Source organism: Harpia harpyja, chromosome 3 (assembly GCF_026419915.1).
Source record: "Harpia harpyja isolate bHarHar1 chromosome 3, bHarHar1 primary haplotype, whole genome shotgun sequence".
In the NCBI taxonomy this organism is placed as follows: Eukaryota; Metazoa; Chordata; class Aves; order Accipitriformes; family Accipitridae; genus Harpia; species Harpia harpyja.
The window spans coordinates 39,218,496-39,240,276 of record NC_068942.1 but is presented as its reverse complement, the minus strand read 5'-3'; the positions used below and the strand labels follow the sequence as shown (position 1 = coordinate 39,240,276).

At 50.7% G+C, this 21,781-nt stretch overlaps 1 protein-coding gene across 7 annotated transcripts in view; it reads right to left on the bottom strand.

The window, feature by feature from the left end:
* Positions 1-10,359: 10,359 nt before the first annotated feature.
* Positions 10,360-21,781, bottom strand: part of AMBRA1 (autophagy and beclin 1 regulator 1) — a 142,214-nt gene continuing 130,792 nt past the window's right edge. For 5 of the 7 annotated variants that reach the window (XM_052782054.1, XM_052782056.1, XM_052782060.1 and 2 more), the window contains 2 exons: positions 20,573-20,766; positions 10,360-11,962 (listed from right to left, as the gene is read on the bottom strand). In XM_052782054.1, coding sequence (XP_052638014.1) covers positions 11,472-11,962; positions 20,573-20,766 — 685 coding nt within the window. In that variant the 3' untranslated portion in view covers positions 10,360-11,471. Of the gene's footprint in view, positions 11,963-20,531; positions 20,767-21,781 lie in introns of all 7 variants that reach the window. The other 2 variants (XM_052782058.1, XM_052782059.1) reach the window with 2 other exon arrangements.

The following is a 21,781-nucleotide window of genomic DNA, read 5'->3' as shown; positions in this document are numbered from 1 at the left end:
GCTCTGTTCTCTGCTGGCCAGGCTAATAACCCTGTATTAAATTACAGGCCTGGGTTCAGTTGTGGTTGTTGGTTTGTTTTTTTTTTTTATAAGCTGTCTGTTTAGATTTATCAGTGTAATTCCTGATACTGCCTTGTCGGACATCATTACGATAATCTCACTACTGTGTCTGCCGGGGAATTGGGAGGCGAGCAGGGACTGCTGCAGAGCAGGAGGGTGGCAGGGCTGGGGCTGCCTGCAAGGCACAGTCCTGCAGCCCCGGGACCACTCACCCCAGAGCTGGGGACCCTGGAGAAGGTGGAGGCACAAGGCCACAAGCCCCTGCAAGGGGACTCAAAAGTCAAAAAGTCACAGGAAGAACCAGCATGGTCAGGGAAGACGACACTGAGGGAGGAAAAAAACAGCCTCCGGCCAGGCGGGTCTCCGGCCCTTGAATGATTTCTCTGGGAGGAAGAGAAGCCTGGAGAGAGGGGGAGAGGGTGCACAGAAAAACCTGGAGGATCTGGGGAAGTTGGAAATGAGCAAGCTCTGTTTTGGCATTGATCCCTCGCCTCCCCTTAATTCCCAGTAATTGCATCATTTATTTAAATAAGGCTTCTCAGGGCAGAGAGCACAGGAGGAGGAGGAGGAGGGCAGGAGGCCACCAGCCCAGCTCCATCCATCCATCCTTCCACGCTGCAGCCCCTCTCCCCTCCACGGGTGCTCCCTTAGCACACACACACACACACATAACCCTCCTCCTCCTCCTCCTCCTCCCCACAGCCAGGCCAGCTCCTGCTCTGCCCCGGTGCTCGCCCCATGCCAGCCCCCAGCCAGTGATTCGGCTGGTGACCCCTGGCTGGGCCAGCGACAAAGTGCTTCTCCCCAGGGACCTGGCACCAAGACCCTCACTCGTGGCAGCGGGGATGCCCCAGCGCAGCGCTGCAGCTTCTCTTCCCAGCAGCTGGAGCAGGGTCTGGCTGAGGAGCTGCCCGGGGTGGCAATGATGGAGGTTTGGGATTTTTGCGGCATGGCATAGAGCAGAGGTGCCCATGGGAGCCCATTAACCCATGTGGAGCATCCCCCTCCCCGTCGGGCAGAGGGAGCCGTAGGTAGGAGGTGGGTAATCGCATCAGCAAAATAAATAAAAATCCCAGCCCAGCCTGGTGTTTTCATTAATGAAAATGAGCCTGTGATGGGACTTAATTTCCAGCCCCTGGGTGATTAGGCTGGAGGACGGAGCCGCAGCGAGGGACACGTCTGGGCGGCTGGGCAGAGCCGGGGCCCAGCCAGATGCAGCCAGGGGCAGTGAGGGACCACGACCCCCTTCCACGGGGGGAGCGGGCACATGGCCTCCCAACCCGGAGCGTGAGGAGAAGAGCTGCCAACACCTCCAGAGAGCAAGTGCTTCCAGCTGCCTTGCTGGAGACGGGGTGTTAAGAGCCACCGTCGCTCGGGTGGGATCCGGCTGAGGTCACTGCAGGAGGGGGGGTCTTCAGACTCCAGCTTACAGCACCCCTCTCCCCACGCTCTGGTTGTACCTTTGCCAGCTGCTGCTCCATGCAAGTACTTGGCCGTGCCACCCTTACCCAGCTCCTGCAGTCTCCCTTCGTGCATCTGCCCAGGCAGTCGCTTGTGCCAGCGCTGTTCTCTTCCCAGCTCCTGCGGAGTGCCAGCATCCCCCAGGTCCTGCCGCGGAGTGGGATGGCAGGCACTCCCATAATACAGCAAAAAAACAATTATGTTCCCCTCTTGGTACCATAAAGTGGGGAAAAATATATTTTCATAGATTTTCAGAGCTACGTGAGTGAGAGCAACACATTTTGAGGGCAGATTTTCTATGGAGAGACGCTGCACTCTGATGAGCTGAATTAATTCATAGCCAGTTGAGTACCTGACCCCACATAGGTTTTATCACTGAAATTAAAAAATGCATCATCTCAGTGATGGTGTTTCAAGAGAGGATAGTAAGCAGCTGTGGTCTTATTTGTTTGAAGGGTAAAACTATTTTATGAAATTGTACTTATTCCACCTGTTCAGAGCCTGAGACCCTGCCTGGAAACCCAGCAGCATCCCCAGCACAGGGGACAAGACAAGACCTCTTCTGCCTCAACTGTGGGGCAGGAGCACATCACCCTTGTGGGCAATGCTGTGGGAGGACCCTTGCAGCACACAGACCCTGTCCAGTGAGCGCAGAGCAAAGCAAAGCAGTGCTTCACAAAATCCCCACAGAGAGCTAAAGATGCCAGGAGGGAGGAGCAACCCCTTGGGACCACAAAGGGCTGGTGCCAAACTGGTGAGGCTGCAAGTCAGGGACAGGGAAGCTAGCAAGACAGATGCTGTGCTCCTGCAGAGGCCTAAAGGGCTTTTCCAGCTGTTTTCTAAAGGACAGGACCTGTTGCATCTGCATCCATCCCTAGAGCAGTAGCTGCTGACCCCTCGCAGGGACCCAACCAGCACCAGCCCACAGCCTCCATGCAAAATCCCCCCAGGTCCCTCCTCACCCCCACCAGTGCTGGGCCAGCCTCCCCACGCCGGGCTCCAGAGCACAGTCCCTCCATCCATCACCCCCTCAATGAATTGAGGCAAACATGCCACTGGCCCAGCCAAAGCGTTACCGCCAGCCTTGAGCTGGGATGCTTCAAACAGCTGCACACTGCGATACAAATTGTACTTTGATGAGGTCCATTAGGCCATCTGGATGGCCTTAAACAGCCTTGATGAAGATGCAGCAGGGGCTGCTCGACGCAGGAGGAATCTCGGCCATTTCAGGGCCATTCGCTGTGCCTTGAGCTGATATTTGGGCAGGCAATGGGACTGGGGCTGGCAGCATCAGGGTGGGTCTGTGCGGAGCGGGTCTGCCCAAGAGCAGCACTTCAGATGGCCGACGTGTTACATCCCACTCTCCCCCGGTGTGGGCAGGACGTGGGCACTCACAGCCCAGCTCTGCTCTCGGCCAGTGGAGCCCGTGAATCTGCACCACCCTGGGGTGTCCCTGTGGCCGGATCCGAACCCTGGCGAGCATCATCTCCAGACTGTCCCGCTCCCATCAGTCCCATTAACTGTGTGGGAGGCAGCGCTCTTAAGAAGGAAAGCCCATGCTCGCTGATGAGCATAAGATAAATAACACTCCTGAGGGGTGAAAAAAAAAGAAAAAAAAGAGCAGGAGGAGGTTGCTAGAGAAAATCACCTAGGGGGGTAAAGGCCAAAGGGCAGGGAAGGGAGCAGGGGACAGGAGCCTGGAGAAACTCAGGGTGGAGGAGATGCCCAGTCCTGCTGAGCCGCACAGCAAGGGACTGCAGGGAGCAAGCGCAAGCCGAGACAGCACCTAAGCAGGGAGCAGCATGTGGGACCTGGATGGGAATTTCACTAGCTGGCGATTTATTGACTGCTGGTGTCCCCGACCCAGCTCTTTTATGGCACCTCGGAGTCCTGGTGGGGTTTTAGCCGACCTATGCCCCAAGTTTAATTTCCAAAGTAACTTCTAGGCAAGGAGCTCAGCCCCTCCGCAGGACGGGACCCACCGGTGCCGCTTGTCCCCCTGGGACCGAGGCCACCCTGACCTTCGCCTGGCTGCTTGCAGTGTGCAGCCCCGTCTCACTGCTGCAACCTACATTCTGCCTCCCCAAACATACGGCATTGCACTTAGCTGCATTAAACCCACAGAGTGCTGTATAGGGCTAATTTCCAATCAGGCTGTCAGGAAGTATTATGTCAAATACCTTACAGGAGCCTAAGCATATTATGCCAACACAGCTACCTTTGTCAACCAAATCTGAGGGCTCATCAAAAAAACAATGCCAGGTTTAGCCACCCTCAGCGCCTCCAGAGCAAACCCATCTCCGGGGCTTCTCCTGGGTCACTGCACCCCAAGCGCTGCCGACCACTCGGCCTGGGGCTGCAGCTCCGCAGGGAGCAGCCCGAGCTCCCCTACCAAGAGCCGGTGCCACTACAGAGGAGCTTGCATGACTTTGAAAAAAAGGGTCCCTGGTGTGAGATCCTTACTCCCAACCCTGTGAGTGGCTGTGGGAGATGGAGCGAGGTGGGAAAGGCTGGGTGCAGGCAGCACTTCACACCAGGTTACTGCTGCCTTTGCACGCTCAGCTCTCCTCCTCCTCCTCGAAGACTGCGCCCCATGGCCCAAGCGCCCTGTGTGTGTTATAAAACTACCTTGTCCTCCCCAGCGCCGCTTGTCATTGCTGGTCACACCAGGTCCCAGAGCCCAAAAGCTGCTGTTTCATGGCTGTGCTTGCCACTCCCACTCCCCACAATGATGCAGCAGGACCAGCCTCAATCCCTCCCTAAATAATTGTTTTAATTAGCGTTTGCTTTGATGTAGGTGAGCAGGGGGCAGCTGGCAGGGCTTCCTTGGGAACTTTTGCAGTGGGCAGTCAGATAAGCGCAGCCCCCCATACTGCCATAGCACTTAACGCTTTAATACCAGCCTCCCCAGTGGCTGCCAGTCAGTCTTCATTAGCCCCTTTGAGCCTTTTCTAATGCTGCCTGTGGCCAAAGCGGGATGGAGTTTGCAGCGCCTGCCCAGGCACGGAGCACAGGCGGGGGACCCCACGGGTGGGTGCCCACTTCAGTGGGGGTACGACCCTGCCTGGCAGGAGTAAGCAAATCCAGGGTAATGACCCCCAGGGAAAGGGCAGAGCCGTGGCCGTATGGCCCTGGGGAGGTTTGACAAGTACCCAGGGGAGAGAAGCTGGGTTTGGATACCAGCCAGCAAAGCGTGACATAGCCCAGCAAAGGGCTCTGGCTTGCAGCGGTGCCTGGTCAGCAGCCAGCAACCACCACCCTGATAACGGGACCTCACTCGTTCCCCCCCTCCAAAGCCTGCCGCGAAAAGAATCTGCCCATTAAAGTTTCCCTGCGACGGGGTGGCAGTGCCCCACGCGGTGCTTGAGGAGGGACTGGAATCCATCTGCCATCAGAGCCAGCCCCTGATCCTATCAGGATATTACTGTATTATTGAACCAGGGATTGAGGGACAGGCTTTAATAGCTACGATGGTATCAGGGGTCCACCACTGAACTCCAGGAAGGGCCACGGCTTCGCGTGCTTTCCCTGCTCCGAGGCAGCAATTGCGTGCCACAGAATCCTGGAGAATAAAAATATTTTCATCTCTGCACCAAATTAACGCAGGTTCATACACAAAAGCTGTCAGCGGGGGGCATAAGCCCATGTTTGCCGAGCACCAGCACAGGGCTGATGCTAGCGAGGGGCATGGCAAGAGCTCCTGCCCGGGCACACTCCTCTCCGCCTAGAAATCACCCCAGTTTCTGCAAGCCCAGAGCAGCCCCCCCGAGCCTGCCACCGCACACAGTCTCATGGATGCATGGGAAGAGGCCAGCCCCACACGCCAGCTCTGCTCCCCCCTGCTCCAGGCAGGGGCAGTTGTGGCAGGGCAGAGGCAGGACAGCCACCTGCCGTCTTGCAGCAGGTCTCCAACTCTAGGCAACCCGGTCCGGCCTCAAAGACAAAGGAGAATGCACCAACATAAGGTAGAGCCGGGCACGGACACTTCACGTGTGTTGGTAAGGGATGCTGGAGCTCATTTAACACACAGCAGTGAGCACTGGACAGCACGAGCCCCACAGCCATGCTTGTGCCGGGCCCCATTGCACATTAGGAACTGTCGGCCGAACCCCTATTGTTCCCTTTACCATCTTCTCCATTTCTCCCAATTTACTCACAACAGAGCATCTACAGAGCCCCACCATAACCTGTCCTGGTCTCCTGTTTTCTCCCAGACGTTCAAGGCTTCCCTCTCTCCCAGCAGCTGCAAGGAGCAGCGCAGACACGAGGACAGCATTTGCCACGTGTGCCAAGTAATGCTCAAAGTGACAGGCACCTAACCTGGAGCTCTGCTGCTCTGCCATTCGTGTGGCACAGAGAAAGGGTTTGGGGAAAGCCATGTACCCACGGCACCCGTGTAGGTGGGAATATTGGCCTGGACATGTAGCTGAGCCTAAGAAATAGAAAGGACCAAGCCTAAATTACCATGACAACTCATGTTTTTGCACAGCTTGCACAGTGTCTGCTATTGACCTCAGCCTCTGTAAAGCTGGAGTTAGGAGCTCAGAGGGTAAAGGTGGAGGGCCAGGGAGCCTCGGCAGTTTCCCGAGCTTGGAAAGAGCAGGGACTCCAGAGTCCAACTCCAGCAGCCAAGCTGGAGCAGGGCTGGATGCAAGGACAGAAGGAGAAACCTCGTCAGCTACCAAAACCCGCGTGCCAGCCCGGAGCTCACCATCCTACCAGCCACAGCTGAAGCGAAGGCTCACTGGGGGGGGTAGACCCCAGCTGCAGCTCTCCACACAAGCAGTGGTCTGGTTTCAACACCGGGTCCTCCTGGAGACCTCGGTGTCTGGCTGCCTCTTCCAGTGGTGGCATTTACTCCCTGCCGGGCTCACATCTCCCATGGCTCACACCTTGCCTGTCCCACCGAGTTGGGCGAGCCCTGCCCACGCAGCGCTTGGGACCCCCCAGTCCCTCCCATGTGGCACCACTGAGCTGGAGGAACCCAGCCTGAATCGATGAGCGAGACCCTGGCACGGAGGGTGGATGCTTGGAGGCCGAGCAACAGCGTGTTGATTTTTTGGAGGCAGAGGGGAAGCCTCACGGCATCCCGCTCCTGGCTGGGAGGGAGCTGATGCCCAGGGGCCGGCATCCAGGGCAGGACAGCTTGATCCCCGCCAGCTCGTACCGGTGCTGCGTGCCAGCAACAACCGCTTGAAAGACAAAACAAACAGGAGCCGAGGGAGCTTACCGAGAACAGATGAGAGGCGCTTCTGTTTGAGACGCTGTGGGGAAACAAATCCCCGCGCTCGCCAGAGTGCACCGAGGGGGCTGTAACGAGCCTCCTGCCTATTACCGCGGTGGGAGCCACGCAGCGGCAGCAGGGCAGGGAAGAGAAAGGCCTCTGCTCCCGGGGGCGAGGAGAAAGGGGCGCCGACATTAATTGGCTGGCAGAGGGTGGCAGCTGGAAAGGAAAGGCTGCCATCCCCCCCCGGCCCCCTCATGTGCCGAGGGCCCCCTCCACACAGAAGCGGCAGCGGCATGACATTTACGTGCTGCACACCGAGATCCCAATTAGAGGCGGATGGCTCACATGCTGCACGCTTTAATTAATTTGCCTTTTCCTGTTGGTGAATAGCTTCTCTGACAGATTGGGACTGAGCAGAGAGGGCAGCTGCTCCCTGGCCAGCAGCCCGAGCGGCGGGCGGAGGGGCCGGCTATGGGGCTCGGCTTCAGCACCGGTAACGCCGGAGTGGAGAGACCCCCCCGTGCACCCAGTTGTGACCCGGTCCCTGCCCTCTCCTTCCTGCCCAGCACAGCTCCTGGCCATCAGGTAGAGCTGGGGTCCCAGCATCACCCAGCTATAGGGTCACCCCACGGACACCCCACGCCAGCCACACGTGGGTACGGCGTGGGACTTCCAGGGGGAGTCAAATGGCGGTGCTGGAGACGGAGCCAGCAAAGGAGAGAGGGCGGAAAACACAGGACTCGGGGACTAGAGGGTCTCACCACTTTGCCGTACCACCTGCGGTTTCGGCAATGCTCCGTGGCATCCCAGGTCTCCCCTCCGGGCAGCGCTCCCAGCTGCTTTGGTCCCAGGCCCAGGAGTACCAGAGCATTCAGCGGCTGCAGCAGTGCCCATGCAGGTTAGCGCTGTGAAGGATCCATACAAACCCCCCCTTCCAGCACAGCAGCTCCAACCATTACCTCCTCCTGCTGCCCCAGGCGTCTGGCACCTTCTCCTTTCCTAGCTAACCTAAATAATCTTTTATCTTCAGCTGTTCCCCTCCTCTTCCAGCTCATTAGGGCTTTTAGAGAACACTGGCTCCTACCAAACCCAACCAACCCACCATTAACCTCTTTCCACGCCGAGAATTGGCTGTTACTTCTGACTCCAATTCCCATCTCAAACGGCTTCCATCTCCAGGAGGACTCTACCCCTCACGCTTGAGGTGACTAAGTTTCTTTAATAGCCTCTTGTGAGGGACTTTATCAAAAGCCTTTTGAAAGCTAAATAAAATTCTCTGCACCGTATTTCTCCTTTCCCCAGGATTTTGTTAGCACGTTTAAAGGCTCCTGACAGGCTAAGGCTGAGAAAAACTTTTGGTTTTTAAGATTATTTCCTGCTCCTACGCAGCAAAGCTCTCATTTTGCCTCCTAAATCGGGCCAGCAAGCATCCACAGCTCTGGTTTGGTTTCCTCAGGCAGCTCTTGCTGAATTTCCACATTGCTCCTGGCAGGGTGTTTGCCTCAGCGCCATGTTATCACACTGCAGCGAGCAGGCAAGCTGTGAGGTTTGGGGAAGGAGCCCTGTGCTGCTGCTGTGCTTGTCCTGGACATGGGCAATTCCACCGCCTCCTCCGGTTCTGCACAGGACTCCAGGCCCCAGGTCATTGCGCAGATTCAGGGGTGTTGCTTGAGGGTACAGGTCAGCTCAGCCCTGCCCAAACCAACCAAGGAAGGCTGCTGGGCCAGAACAGGGTGGTCCAAAGCAGAGAGAGTTTTGTTCCACAAGAAGCATGGAAGGCGTAAGAAATAAATTGCATTGGAGGGGAAAAAGTGAGCCCGTGGCGCAAGTGTGCTCAATTTTCCCTCCTGTCCCTCCTCTTCCCACCCACCCAGCTCCCCCCATCAGGTCTCTGGCAGGGACAGAAACTGAGCTTGGCAGATTCTAGGTCTGAAACTCAAAAAAAAGCATTGCACTCTCTACATACAAGCCCACCATCACTGAGAGCACCTGCTTAGTTGTGTGGCCACAGCAGGTCATCTACAAAGCACATCCAAGGCAGCATCTGAAGATTAAGCCCACCCACACCTGCCCTGCCCGCTGTTCCTGCTTAAAGCCTGTATGAACACAGGAGTCAGGCTGCAGCTGTTACCAGCCTTTGGCCCAGAGCTACAAAGCGGGTTAGGAGAAACAACAAAGCTGCCTGCTCTGATCAGACCTCCATTCTTACCTCATCTGGAAGAGTTTCCCCTACAAACCTTGAATGAAACGCTGCTTTGGAGCTTCAGAGATGTCCTGAGTTGATGCCAAAGGCAGCAGCTGTGGTTTGCTTCGGCTCCCACTGGAGCTTACTACCCACTCTGCCACCGTCTCCGATGGGGACAGGTCTGGACCAAGGGGAAGTCCTCAGCAGAGGTGTCTGTACAGCAGCCTGGCCAGAGTGCCCAGCAATGGTGCGCACCAGGCCTTTGAGAATCTGCCAACACTAGAGTGAGGCATCCCAGAAGACCCTTCTCCAACCATGATGGAAATTTTTCTGTAGGTAGCTTGGCTCTGGCTATGGAAATGGACATCTGTAAATGCTCTGCAACACATCTACCAAGAATGGGCCTCAAGACTCTTCCAGGAATCGTGCAGGGAGAGGGAAGAAGAGATGCCAGGCTGAGCTGAAGCAGAAACAGTTTTTTTCCAGGCTCTGTTATAGTTTGTTTTCAAGCAGAGCAGTAAACAGCTCTGCCTAGACCTGCACAGCCCTGTCTGCCCAAGTCTTCAGCTGAGACATAGCTCCTCTGGCTCCCAAGTGCCAGCACATCCTCAGGCCACCGCACACTGAGGCAATACAGGGATGCATGAAACCTTCCTCACCACACAAGGGAATCCCGTTTTTCAGGCTGCTATCCTGTCAGATCAGGGATGTGGTTGGCTCAGGGCAGGTTTTAGAGCCTCATTAACACTCTGCAATGAGGCCTGACAGCAGCTGATTTGATTTAAGGTTCATTTCCAGGCTGTGATTTAAGAGAAGATTTGCTTAATGTTCTCTAACAGACTCTTCTGACTGGAAGCTTGAGTGCTGCCTAATGACAGCCTTATTTATTGTTATGTCTTTGCAGCACAGAGTCTAGAGGAGGCGGGCAGGAGCGCAGCAGCTGCAGGCAGGTGCTCAGACAGCAGGGGAAGCATCCATCACTGCAGAGTTGTAATACTGGGGCATGCATTCCTTTATCCAGAACAGCCAAATACTGCACCCCTTTTCTGCTTTGAGAGGTCAGCAAGATAGACCACTCTCTGCTTGCCTAAGATAGACAGTTCTGCATCTCTACATACTTTTTTAAGCGGGATAGTAGAAATGCTTCCCTTTCTCCCTAATGCAGTACTTGAATGATGGGAAACACAGAAGTGCCCGCTCATCTCCAGACTGGTTAAAAGGTGATTTGCAATCAAGACTCCCAAATGCTCCTCTGTCTTTCCCAGTTTTGGGCTTCCAACTCAAAGGCTGAGCCTACTTTCCTCCTGGGAAGAGGGTGGTCATCATCTGACATTTGTAAGCTACCTTGAGCTTCTGAGCTGGATGTAGTTATCCCAAGGCTGAATACAGAGACAACCATCACACAAATGAAGACAGTAGGTCAAGCAAGGGTTTGTCATATTTTAATGACATTGATCTTTGGTGTTTCCCTCGTTAGCACTCAGGCTCTCCCCGTCCTTCCTCCACAAGCCTACTAGGGATGGAGAGTTACAAATGAAAAGGAAAATCACATTTGAGACTAAAAACAAAATATCAGAGCCTTGATTTCTCCACTAGAAACTACATGTACAAGGTCAAGATTTCACATGCAACACCTTACATCACAGACTTATACCTCACACCCTGGCCTGGAGCTGAAAGACATTTCCTGCCCCCTGCCAAGGAAGTGTAGCTCAGTCCTGGCACCATGAAACCACTGGGATGGCTCATTCATGTTAATATTGGCACAGCTTAGAACATCCTTGCGTGAACTGCACCCTGACTAGAGAGCAGTAGCCCCTGTCCCTCTACCCATCTATACAGCAGCTCTGCTTAGGTTCCTGCCAAGTACTAAACTAACTCTCTAAAAAGGAAAGATCCCCACCTGTAAGCAGATCCTGAGCCACGCGGGTTTTGGCAAAGCCCAGTTCTTCCCAGAAAAGACCACAGCACAGGCAGGACGGGTCTCAGAACACCACACTCCGAGGGGGGAGCAGTGCTGTGCCACAGAGCGGGACTGTGGCCTGGAAGACTCCTCCACTCCAGCAAGGGAGCTGGAGCATCAATGCCCAGGTTTGCCCAGCAGGACTGCCTGTCTCCAGAAGGATGCTGCAGGCCCCCTTCCCTTCCTTCACTCTACTGATCAGCCCCTGGGCATAAAAGGGCAGGCAAGAGGAAAGGAAAGAAGCTTTACAAAGGATGACACTGACCGAATTGCAGGGTTAGGGGTGAGCTCAGGGGAACCCATGGGGCTTCAAAATCTGCATGATGTGCAGCCAGTATGGTTCATGTTCCTATTAATTCTTCAGCAGTGGGAATGTTGGAAGTTAAGTACGCTTTCTTCCCCATGGCTTCCCCTCCAGTCCTTATCCCCTCCCACTCACCCAGGATAGAGAAGCCCTCTGAACCACCAGCATCCTGTCAGAGCCACATGTCCCTACTCTTCCAGCTCCTGGCCAGCTGTGAGGTACAGGTCTCTGCTGAGCAGTACAAGGGTAGCACCAACACACAACTCAATCTCTACCTGTTCCGCGACTCCCCACTGGTGCTGTCATTACTATAGAAGTTGGTACTGTCAGGAAGATGGTTATTATTAGTTAGGTCACTGTATTCAATTGGTCCCTCAGTGTCCATGGAGGACTGGGCCTGCTCTGGCAGGTCCAGATCAGCAGCGCTTTGTCCTTCACTCCCGCTAGAGGCTGTCCGCGGGCTCAGGCCATGCTCTGACAGCTGCATAGACTCTGAAAGGATCCGTCCCTCCAGCTCAGCTGCTAGCTGCTGTGAGGTGGACTGCTGTGCTGATGTGCCCTCAACTCCGGCGGACTCTGCACCAGTCTGAGAGCTGCGGTGGATCCGGTGGCTCACAATGATGTTGTTGCCAAAGCCGCCCATGGATGCCATGGTGGTACTCTGCTCCCGCTGGACCACGGCAGTCATGCCACCTTCTGCCATCAGCCTTTGGATCCTACTCAGGGCATCCTCCCCACTGGCCCCATATTCTGGACCTTCACCTGCAAGAGAAAGCAGAAGCAACTTTGGTGCACAAGACAAACCACAACACCAAGAGAAAGCATGCTCGGTAAGGTGCATCACACAGGGCACATGTGCTGGGACAGAAGATGGGTTTTGTTCCAGAGGGAGCCCAACATTTTATTTCCATAACTTTTGGTGAAGCGCCTAACAAAGGCACTGAACTCCGTCATGAAAATCTTGGCCTCTCCCACAGGCATCCCTCACAGACTTGTATGTCCAAGCCTTGGAGAAGCAGCTCTTATCTAGCCATACAGGTGGGGAAAAAACAGGAGTCAAAGAGGCAGTGTGTTTTCTCACAGCTGCAGAGACAGTCCAGCCAGTCCCACAGGGGCAGGAAGAAAAACCTCAGTTTGCACTGCAATAAACCAAACATTTCACCATGGTGTTAAAGAGTCCTGTGGCCTTTCCTCCTTCACCTGTTTGAGAACATCCCAGGCAGATGACATGATGGCAATCTCCCCAGTATTAGGGAGGACATAGGCAGCTGGCCAAGAGCAGACAGCAGCTACAGAACACAGTCTGTGCTTCCACATCACCTATGATCAAGGAAGGATCAAGTGTGTAGGCTCCTGCTCCCCTTGACTGATATCTTTTGAGGAATGCAAAAAACATCTCAAGATCTAGAGTCTTTGTCTACTCTATCTCTGAGGCTCCCCTTCATAGTGAGGCTGTACTGAGCCCTGAGGCAACCATTGTCAGATGCCTTGGTTGCTAAAGATTACTTCTGAAGAACAAAATCTCATAAAAAATAGTCCATGTAGGAGATTAAATCCCCATGGCAGGAAAGTCCAGCCCAGTTCTGTTTCCCAGCATCCTCCTTTTGCTACAAACCGCTACCCAGACCATTTGGGGAAAACAATCTGTAATCATAAACTGCTAGAATCATTCCACAGTGGGATCCTGACAGTTCTTATTAAAGAGATAAATCTTACTCCCAGCTCCATGAAGCTATTGCAGTGCTGATTAGGGGAGAGGAGAAAGCCATGAGCTCTCCTGGTACCAAGGAAATGAACACAAATGTCAACAAGGCTAGATGTAGGCAGGAGTTAAAACACAATAGAAAACAAAATGCCACACTGACTAGGAAGACAAAACTGCTTGAGGTTGTGGGGTGGAGATCATGTATCCAACATGGGAGCTGGTGTATTCAGCACAGTCGACACCGTGCCACTGTAGAGACTATTTTTTAAAAAAGCAAGATAGTTAAAGCTGTTAACATGTTATGCAGTCAGTCAGTGACAGCTTATTCCCTTTCCTCATGGGCTCAGTGGTACTTGCATCAAACACCACCAGCTTCCTCCACCACAGGGTACAGCTAATTTCATCTTTAAGCAAGTCTGCTGACATACTGCCCTGCTGTAAGAAATACTATGGACATTAAGGGCAAATTTAGTTCTCACAAGTAGAATAAGTCCCTTTCTGCTAGGAATGTAGTAAGCCTCCTATATCCACTATACATACAGCAATCGCATAGCTCCTTGGTTAGAGCATCAGTGAGACCACAGAGACACCAGTAACCACATGAGAATCTGGACTAGAGCTTAGAGGAGTGAGCAAGAATACCCCCTGGGCAGAGCCTGACCCACAACTCTAGCAGAGAAATCCTGTTCAGGATGCGGCTGATGCATGAACTAGGACGTGGTTGATGCATGAACTAGGAACTTGGCTAACCAGCATGAAGACTGAGAACAGACAGAGGCAGCTATTAGACTGGAAACTTCAGTGTGAAAAACACGCATGCCAGGGGATATTGAAGCATTAATCATGAGCAGAAATAAGTGGAAGGTTTGAGAAGCATGGGTTTGGATTCAGTCATCGCTTCCTTCTGAGGGCATAGTTGTAAGCACTTTGTTACCAACCACCTGGCCAGGCCAGAGAGGAAGCTTGAGAAAGCCCAGATGTGCAACCTGGCTTAGAGACATGCCAGCCAGCCCTATCTACACAAGTTCTGCAACAGCAGGTACTGTGCCCTTGACAGATCACTTACTATAAACTAGCCCAATACAGGAGTATTGGTACAGTGAATCTGCAAGGATTCCCAGCCAATGCTCCTCAGCATTAGAAACATGTGCTTCACCAGAGGAGTCCATGCAGGTAGCGCACACCACAGCACCGCCTGCTCTTCCCTGCCCCTTAATTACCATGTGCCATGGCTGAATTTCCAGTTGAGGCAGCTGCTTGCTCAGAAAACAGGCAAGGGCTGATACCACAGCAGAAATCAGCAAGTCATGAGCCTTCAGACTACGAGCACAGAGATGCAGCAGTGTTGGAAATTCCAGAAAGAGAGCCCATCAAGGGCCAGAAGTGAGCCTCACCATTCAAGCAGCCAACAAGCACCTCTGCTTTGGGGGTTTGTCCTCGCCTTTCCCCCCTCAGGTTTCGAAAATGACTTTGGCTGGCTGGTTCAGAGCAAAGCTTCCCACATGATTTGCCTTGAGCTGAGCTACAGTACAGATTCACATACAGCCCATTTCTACTGCCTGGTGACTCCCACACACGTTCTTTTACCAGGGTGCCAATGCAGACTACATTAGTACTCAGTGCAAGTGAAATCAGCTAACTTCCATTTGGTGGAGGTTCAGAGTGTGCACACAGGCACTCACCCAAAACAACAGCAACGCCGTAAACCCCACACCTCGAATTGCTAGAAGTTTCAACTTGCTGCAGTGGCCAAACCCCATTCCTTGCGCCACCAGCTCAACAAAACCGGACAGAGAGAAACCCCATACTCGTGACGCTTTTTTCAGACTCCAAAGGGTTTAGGCATATCTAGAGCATGAACCTGAGCTTTTGCAGGAGTAGGCCAAGTGACAGCACATTTAATTCTCCATACTGAGAAGGCAACTCCTTTTCTCTCATTTTATGCTCAAAACTACATTCTGATCTCCCAGGCTCTGTAAAATCCTTTACCTTAAGCTCTCATTCTTCTAAGCCTACCTTCTAGGGTCAGAAAAATAGAAAAACCTCACAGAGCACTACAGACAAAATCTAGAAAACTGAGCTAACCAGCTCCAGCTACAGTATGTGAAGTACCAGTCTAAGCGTAACACCTGCCAATTCGTCCTCCACTTAGGCTGTCTCTGTATTAGAATCCATCGCAGAGCAGGAAGCAGTCCTGAGACACAGTCTTCATTCTTCTGGAAAGGGACACAAGTTCTGTGCCTGACAGGACAGAAAAGCATCACCCATGGTTCACTTCCGCAATACAAGTATTAGTGTTGTGTCCACAGTGCTGTGTTCCCACAAACCTTTTCTACTCTAACTGAAGTGACTTTTCCAGAGGTCCAAAACCCCATCTATCCCAAACACTGGCACAAAATGTTATTCTTGTAAGTAATTATACCAAAGACCAGGGGATTTCTGTCAATCTAGCTGACTGGCTCCAACATTTAACAAAATACTCCCTAGCTAATGCATCTGTCTTCAGAAGTCCTCTGTCACACTACTCCAACAAGACAAGAATTTGACACAGAAGACTACAAAGGCAAGACATCTGGCAGACTTTCAATGGAGTTGGGCATAAGGCAGAAGCATTTCCACTCTTAAATGAAGTGGTCTCTGAAGTAATTACAGGGAGTACAACTTGTTTATCTCTGGGCATGGACACCGGATAAAGAGCAAAGCCCACAGAAGCAAGGATGAGATCAGGCTCCTCTGTGGCTGTGTGATATACTGACATGGGTCTTGAATTTTTTCCTATTTTCAGCTTTTGCCTTTCTGAAATCAGCAGTAGTTAGTAGCCATGCTTGCAAACAAAGCTTCAAAATTACAACTAAGAGTAAGCACTGCAGAGATATCTAAGTCTTCAGAGAACATGGAATAATAGCTCTGAGGTGTGAGCTGACCCACTAATTCAGATGCTCAAAGATAAAAATATCAGCATTTTAAAATGAATTCACTCCTTCCATAAGAATAGGAAACGGAGGGTCACCGCACAGCATAACCAGCTATGAATAATCACATATCCCTTAGTGCCAGAAGAAATACTACCAGTTACTTTTCTCCCCAACCAAGCTCAGAAGCATGTTCACACTTCCTTTCTGAGGTAGCTAATCCAAACAACTCCACAGAACTCAGAAAAGACACAACTGCTTTGAGTTGTAACAAAATTCTTAGCAACATCTCACCTTGGTGATTTGTATGAGTGAAACTTATTTTTGTAATGGGAGTTTAAAAGTAGCCCCCATAATTTAATCCCAAGAGAGCTAGGTACTTGGAGTAGCTCACACTGTAAAGGCTTACATAGTACATGCTTCTAGAACCTGATTCTATTTTTTAGGTAGTACTTTTCAGAGGGATTTAAAGAGAAACCGAAATTTGCGGTTCTATAGGACATATTTTACATACGGACAGGCAGATGAAAGGCTAAGGGATCTACCCACGTTTCTACTTGGAGAATGAGAGGCAGATCTGGAAGTCCCTGGTGTCCTGGTTCCCATTTCCACACTAATTGCACAAAAGTCACATCACATCTGACAACAGCATTGCAAGAACATACTCAGCTAACGTAAACCAACATGTTTCTTTTTAGCATTTATGAGGCTCAGCTGGGGACAGGGTATTCCTGCCCATGCAGGCCCCCCCCCCCCCCGCCCTGGCCGATACATGTTTCTAATGTCTCAGATTAAATAAGTTACATCACGTGCAGACACGCTGACTCTGCTTACAAGTGCGCCTTAGGCATCCTCAGGATGCTTTGCTTATACCAGGTAAGTTTCACTTGCATGTGCTGTTTTTTCACTACTAATAGTCTGAACAGACTGAATCCCACAAACCCAAGCCTTCATTTTACAACTCTTTTCCCTCTCAAAAGTATCTGCTCCAACCTCTGAAAGCAGTTGGACAGGACAGAAATTTGTACTGGCTGGTGAGAAACACTTCAGCCAAATAGGTAAAAAACTATATGGCATGACAGTAATCAATATGTTGCTCACCCAAAGACAGGCAAAGTAGCAATCCACTGACAGCAAGTCTTCCGATGGTTACAATTCCAGTAGTTACAACAGGTGCCTACTTGCGCAATGAGCGTTGAGCTAGCTATCTGAATTTTAAGCCCCAAAGACAATGCAGGTGATGGGAACCAAGATTACATTTGCCTTTCAGTTATTTCCATCAGGTTTTTTTTGAGTGTGGGTTTTTTTTTTTCTTTTTAAACAACTGGATTACCTGAAAGATGTATTGATTGTACTGTCAATAGCAAGGGGACAGCATGGGTGCACAATCAAACAAGTGTCCTGAAGCTCTGCAAAGGTTGCTCTCCCTCAGCCTGCAGCACCTTTTGCACAGTTGCGGTCCCTGAGAGTTACTGTCACGTGCACCCTACTCTACAGATCCAGCAGCCTGAACAAGTGGCAGCCACAGCCTGACCCAGTCTGGACTGGGAATTACAGTTTCTAAAGGTTAAAGCTTTGGGCCATTAAATCTTGTTAGGAATTTTTGTTGGTTTTCAAGTGACATTTAATTTGCCAGTTGAATACAGATCCCTCCCCTATCATGCCTGTCCATTTGCAAGGCAAAGCGTAGTATAACTCCCAACAGACTGTTTCTAATTAAGAGTGCCTCAAAGTTACAACTCCATCACGATTTCCACTATGTCTGTCAGCTTAAAAGAAAGTAGGAGACAGCTGAAACACTGTTTTAGGCATTTCTTGGTACCTCTCCCTAGTTTTCTTTCAACTCTAACTTCCTTTGGTTTATGTGTGGCTTGGGACCAGAGTTCACAAGGCAGCTATCAACTGCTGCAAAACAAAAAGATACAGACATTAGAGAGATTCACTACTAATAAAGTCATCAAATACTCATTCCTCCAAAGGAGGCAGAAAGATAATCAGAACAGCAAAGTCCCTGCAGAGCTTTGCATGAGAAAAGGGAACTATTTATACCCGCACAGAGCTTAATTAGATTTCTGATGCAATTCTGCATACTTTTTTTTTTTCTTTACAGTAAGCACATATCTGCAAGAAATGCCCTGAGCCAGAATTCCCCACAACAGTGGGGCTGACAGGACATAGGACAGAAATAGGACAGAAACCCACTCTTGGTGGATAGCACTAGCCTTCCTTTTACTTTCTTCCTTTTTTTTTTTTTTTTTAAACACTCAAGGGGTTTTTTTGGTCTTGTTTTGTTTTTTTTTCCCCTCATGACAAGGTGATAACTAAAACACTTTCCTTTACATTACTCAGAATCACATCTGATTTATCTATTCTGCTCCTGATAATACTGCTAAGCCTTTACGTAGTGATTTACATCTTCAAAGCCCCATACAAAACACTAATTAATCTTCACAGCCCCTGTACTATGGGAAGATTTATTCCCATTTGGTAGATGATTAATAATTTGCCCTAGGTCACACACCAAGTTAGTGGTAGCATATTTTTTCCCTTTTTTTCCCTTCCTGTCCCTGACATCTAGATCCTGCTATTAAGAAACACTGTTTCCTTTTCAACAGGCAAAGAGTTACGGTAGATACAGTAGGCAAATTAACCATCAGAAAAGCAGCACAGCATCTAATCTAGCCTGCCTGAACACACTGGATGAGCATCACGAGAATTTATGATGCTGGAAATACAGTAACCTTAATGCCACAAGCAGCGCGATGGGGCTCAAGTATAATGTGAAGCACGAAGACTCTTGGATGAACCAGACCACTGATGCCACAAGTGTCCCTGGCTGACTGGTTGAGGTGTTGGTAACAGCAGCTGAAAATTTGTCTTTCTCCTTCATGATAGGTCCTTGTACTCTTCCTTTGTCATGGATTACAGAGGTTTTTTGGATCCTACACGCTCCTGATAGTTAACCTCTTGACAGCTCCCTGCTTTAAGCTGCTCTTGAGCCTTTGCAGAGGAATTTCCACTGAGGATGCAACTGGCATAAGAACTGATCAGCTACAGGGTAAGACCGCTCATCTCATCTCCAGCGCATATGTCCATACTGGAGTAACTCCTTTGTTCTAAAGATCCTTATATATTAGACAAGAGTGTGATAGCCCGTTTTGCAGGTGAGGCCACTTGCAAGGCCACATGCAATAAGTCAGCGTCCAAGCCAGAAATGACACTGGATGTGGAACCCACCAATCTTCTTCCAAGCCAGAAAGGGAGATAAAGACAAGTCTCTGTCCTAGGCTTGCTGTCTACACTCCTTTTCCTCCAAATGCTACATGTTTTGCTCCTTTGTAGAGATATCCTGCCCAAGGCACTGGTAAAGGACAACCCTTCCCCATCTCATTAATGGTCTAGTTAAAAACCACAATCTAGATCTGAAAATTGAAAGGTTAATTAGAAAGAATGAGATATTGAAACCTTCAGACGATTGCAGAACAGCAGCAGACAGAAGCAACACTGGAGAACTCCACTGGTTTAACAGAGCAGAGAAAGACTCCCCAAGCCTGCAGCATAACCATCACGGCCTTGATGCAAGGTCCCACGCTATACCCTGTTCTCAGCCTGCATACCACAATCAGTGGAAGAACCAGTTCCCATGAGTTCAGCATTTGTCCAGACATCCTACGTTCCAGCCTTATTCACATGCCCTCAACTGTACTAAGCTTCTAGAGAGGTTAATCCCAGCTCCACTGAGATAAGCAGATGGGAAACCCCACAGGTCAGGAATCTGCCACTTAACTTTGAACAGAAGAGCAGAGATCAGAGAAACACAAAGCCTTATCACATGTGCTGGATGCTGCACAACAGAAACTGGAAGAGGCACGTGCCAAAAAGCATCTTTCAGAGTGACAGAGCACAAGTAAGCATACAGGCACAAACAAGCATGTCATGGGCTGCTTCCCAAAGTCAAGTGGGTTCATCATGAAGCAACACCTTCAAAACTGTCTCCTTGATTTTCTCTGTCTTTCCTATGTATATACTGCCCAACTCTTTCTTAGCCAAGCCTTCAGAGTTGGATTCAAGCACAATGCTACAGTATAGAGACAAGAAGCCTGGACAAAAATCACCATGCTTTCAAAAGATAAGCGACTTTATTATCATGTAGGAATTGCACATCAGCTGCTTCCAGCTCTTTACATGTTGGTGAGTTTTCCTGGACTGGAAAACACTAGAGACATTTTTGAATAGCTGAGCTGGACACTCATCACAGCCTTCATCGATTAGACTAAACAGAATACTCATACCTGCTTTGTGAGGAGTGATTTACAGTATTTTATTTTGTATCCAGATGCTGATCTTGTGAAGCCTGCACAGGTTTTAGATGCAGAGGATGAAGGACCAAGCTAAACTCTAACACAGAGGCAGAAAGGATAATTCCTAGCAGTTTGCAGCCTTACTGATCGTTGGGGTTCAGGAGATTTGTGAGGAGTGATGCCAGGACAGCTGATTCTACAAAGACACAATGATCTGGAGAAGAGTTCATTTTGCCCTCTAAAAGCATGTGAAAAAGACAATTTCTCTATTCATATGGACAGAGATTCTCTCTCCTGATCATCTTGGCCTAGCTACAGGCAAATTACGCTGGAGAAGTCTTTGCTGAAGAGATAACAGGAGTGTCCAAATGCATTGATAGGATGTGGAACCTATGTGGAAACTCCTCACTCACCAGATAAGCTCTGTCAGATAAATCATTGCTTCAGCTCCTACCTTCCCCAGTCCCTGCAGAGGCGGATTCCTGCTCCTGTACCTCCCTCTCTGTCTGAGTCTCGGCATTCTGCAGCTGAGGCGCCAAGGTCTGGGTACCCTGCGAAGTCACAGAGGTGGGGGGGTTTCGGGGTTGCAGGCCTATGGCATTCATCAGGCCCATGTCCCTGTCTGTCCTCCATGTGGCTCTGCTGGTTCTGAAAAGAGAGAAAAACAAATAAGGAGCATTTGGAGGCAATGTGCCCCAGCAAGACTGAAGCATCCACCTGAGCCTCTTCTTGCCTCCACTCCAGCCAGGCACTTGCTAGCCACTGTGCAGATGGGGCTGGAGGGAACTGTGACCTGCACTTATTTACACACACAGACACGCCTCTCCAGCCTCAGCTGGCTGGTCTCTTGAATATTAAGCCAACAGAGTCTTACAGTCCACTCACCCTTCCACAGAAGCAGTATGTCTGACAGGCACAGATAGATATCCCTGCAGAATCACCAAGCTTGCAGAACAACTCTGTCTCGGGGTCACTGGGTTGAGTAGGCAACGCGACGTGCAGCGCAGGACCATAAACACACACACAACCCCCCTCTGCACGTTGGCAGGGCGGTTTTAACTCCAAGGCTGCAGCCTGTATCCCTTCTCTCGTCTGGACCTCCTAGTTTGTCAGCATCACACATGAATGCACTCCAGCAGGCATTTCTGCCCATTCCAGTTGGACAAGAGAAATTCTCCGTTCTCAAGAGCAAACAACAGGAACCACCTCAAGGCTCATTAGCTTCTTCTCAGAATTGAACAGCTGAAGTGTACGACGCTACAAGAGCTGAATCTTGACAATGCTCGGATGCTCTTTCCAAAACTGACCTCTGGCTGTAACTGCTGGGAATGGTAAAGAGATTCCAGCAAAGACTGCCTCATTCACAACCTTTTTTCATAAGGTTTTGAAACCTGCCACACTTTTCTTGCTCTCTCTTTGAGCTAGTTAATTCTTGAGCAGTATTTCTGCCTTCAAGCTGCTCCTAAGCCCATCATGCAAGACTGATACGCCCTGTTAAAAAACGTGAGTAATGGCAATATCCACTCACATGGCAGAGTAAAGAATCTCTACTGCTTATTTTTTACTCTTAATCAGTCCAAGGCTGTAGGACAGCACAGACATTGCCCTGTTCACCAGCTTGTAACTTCCTTGGGATCCTGGAGCTCACAATTCAGAAACCAAG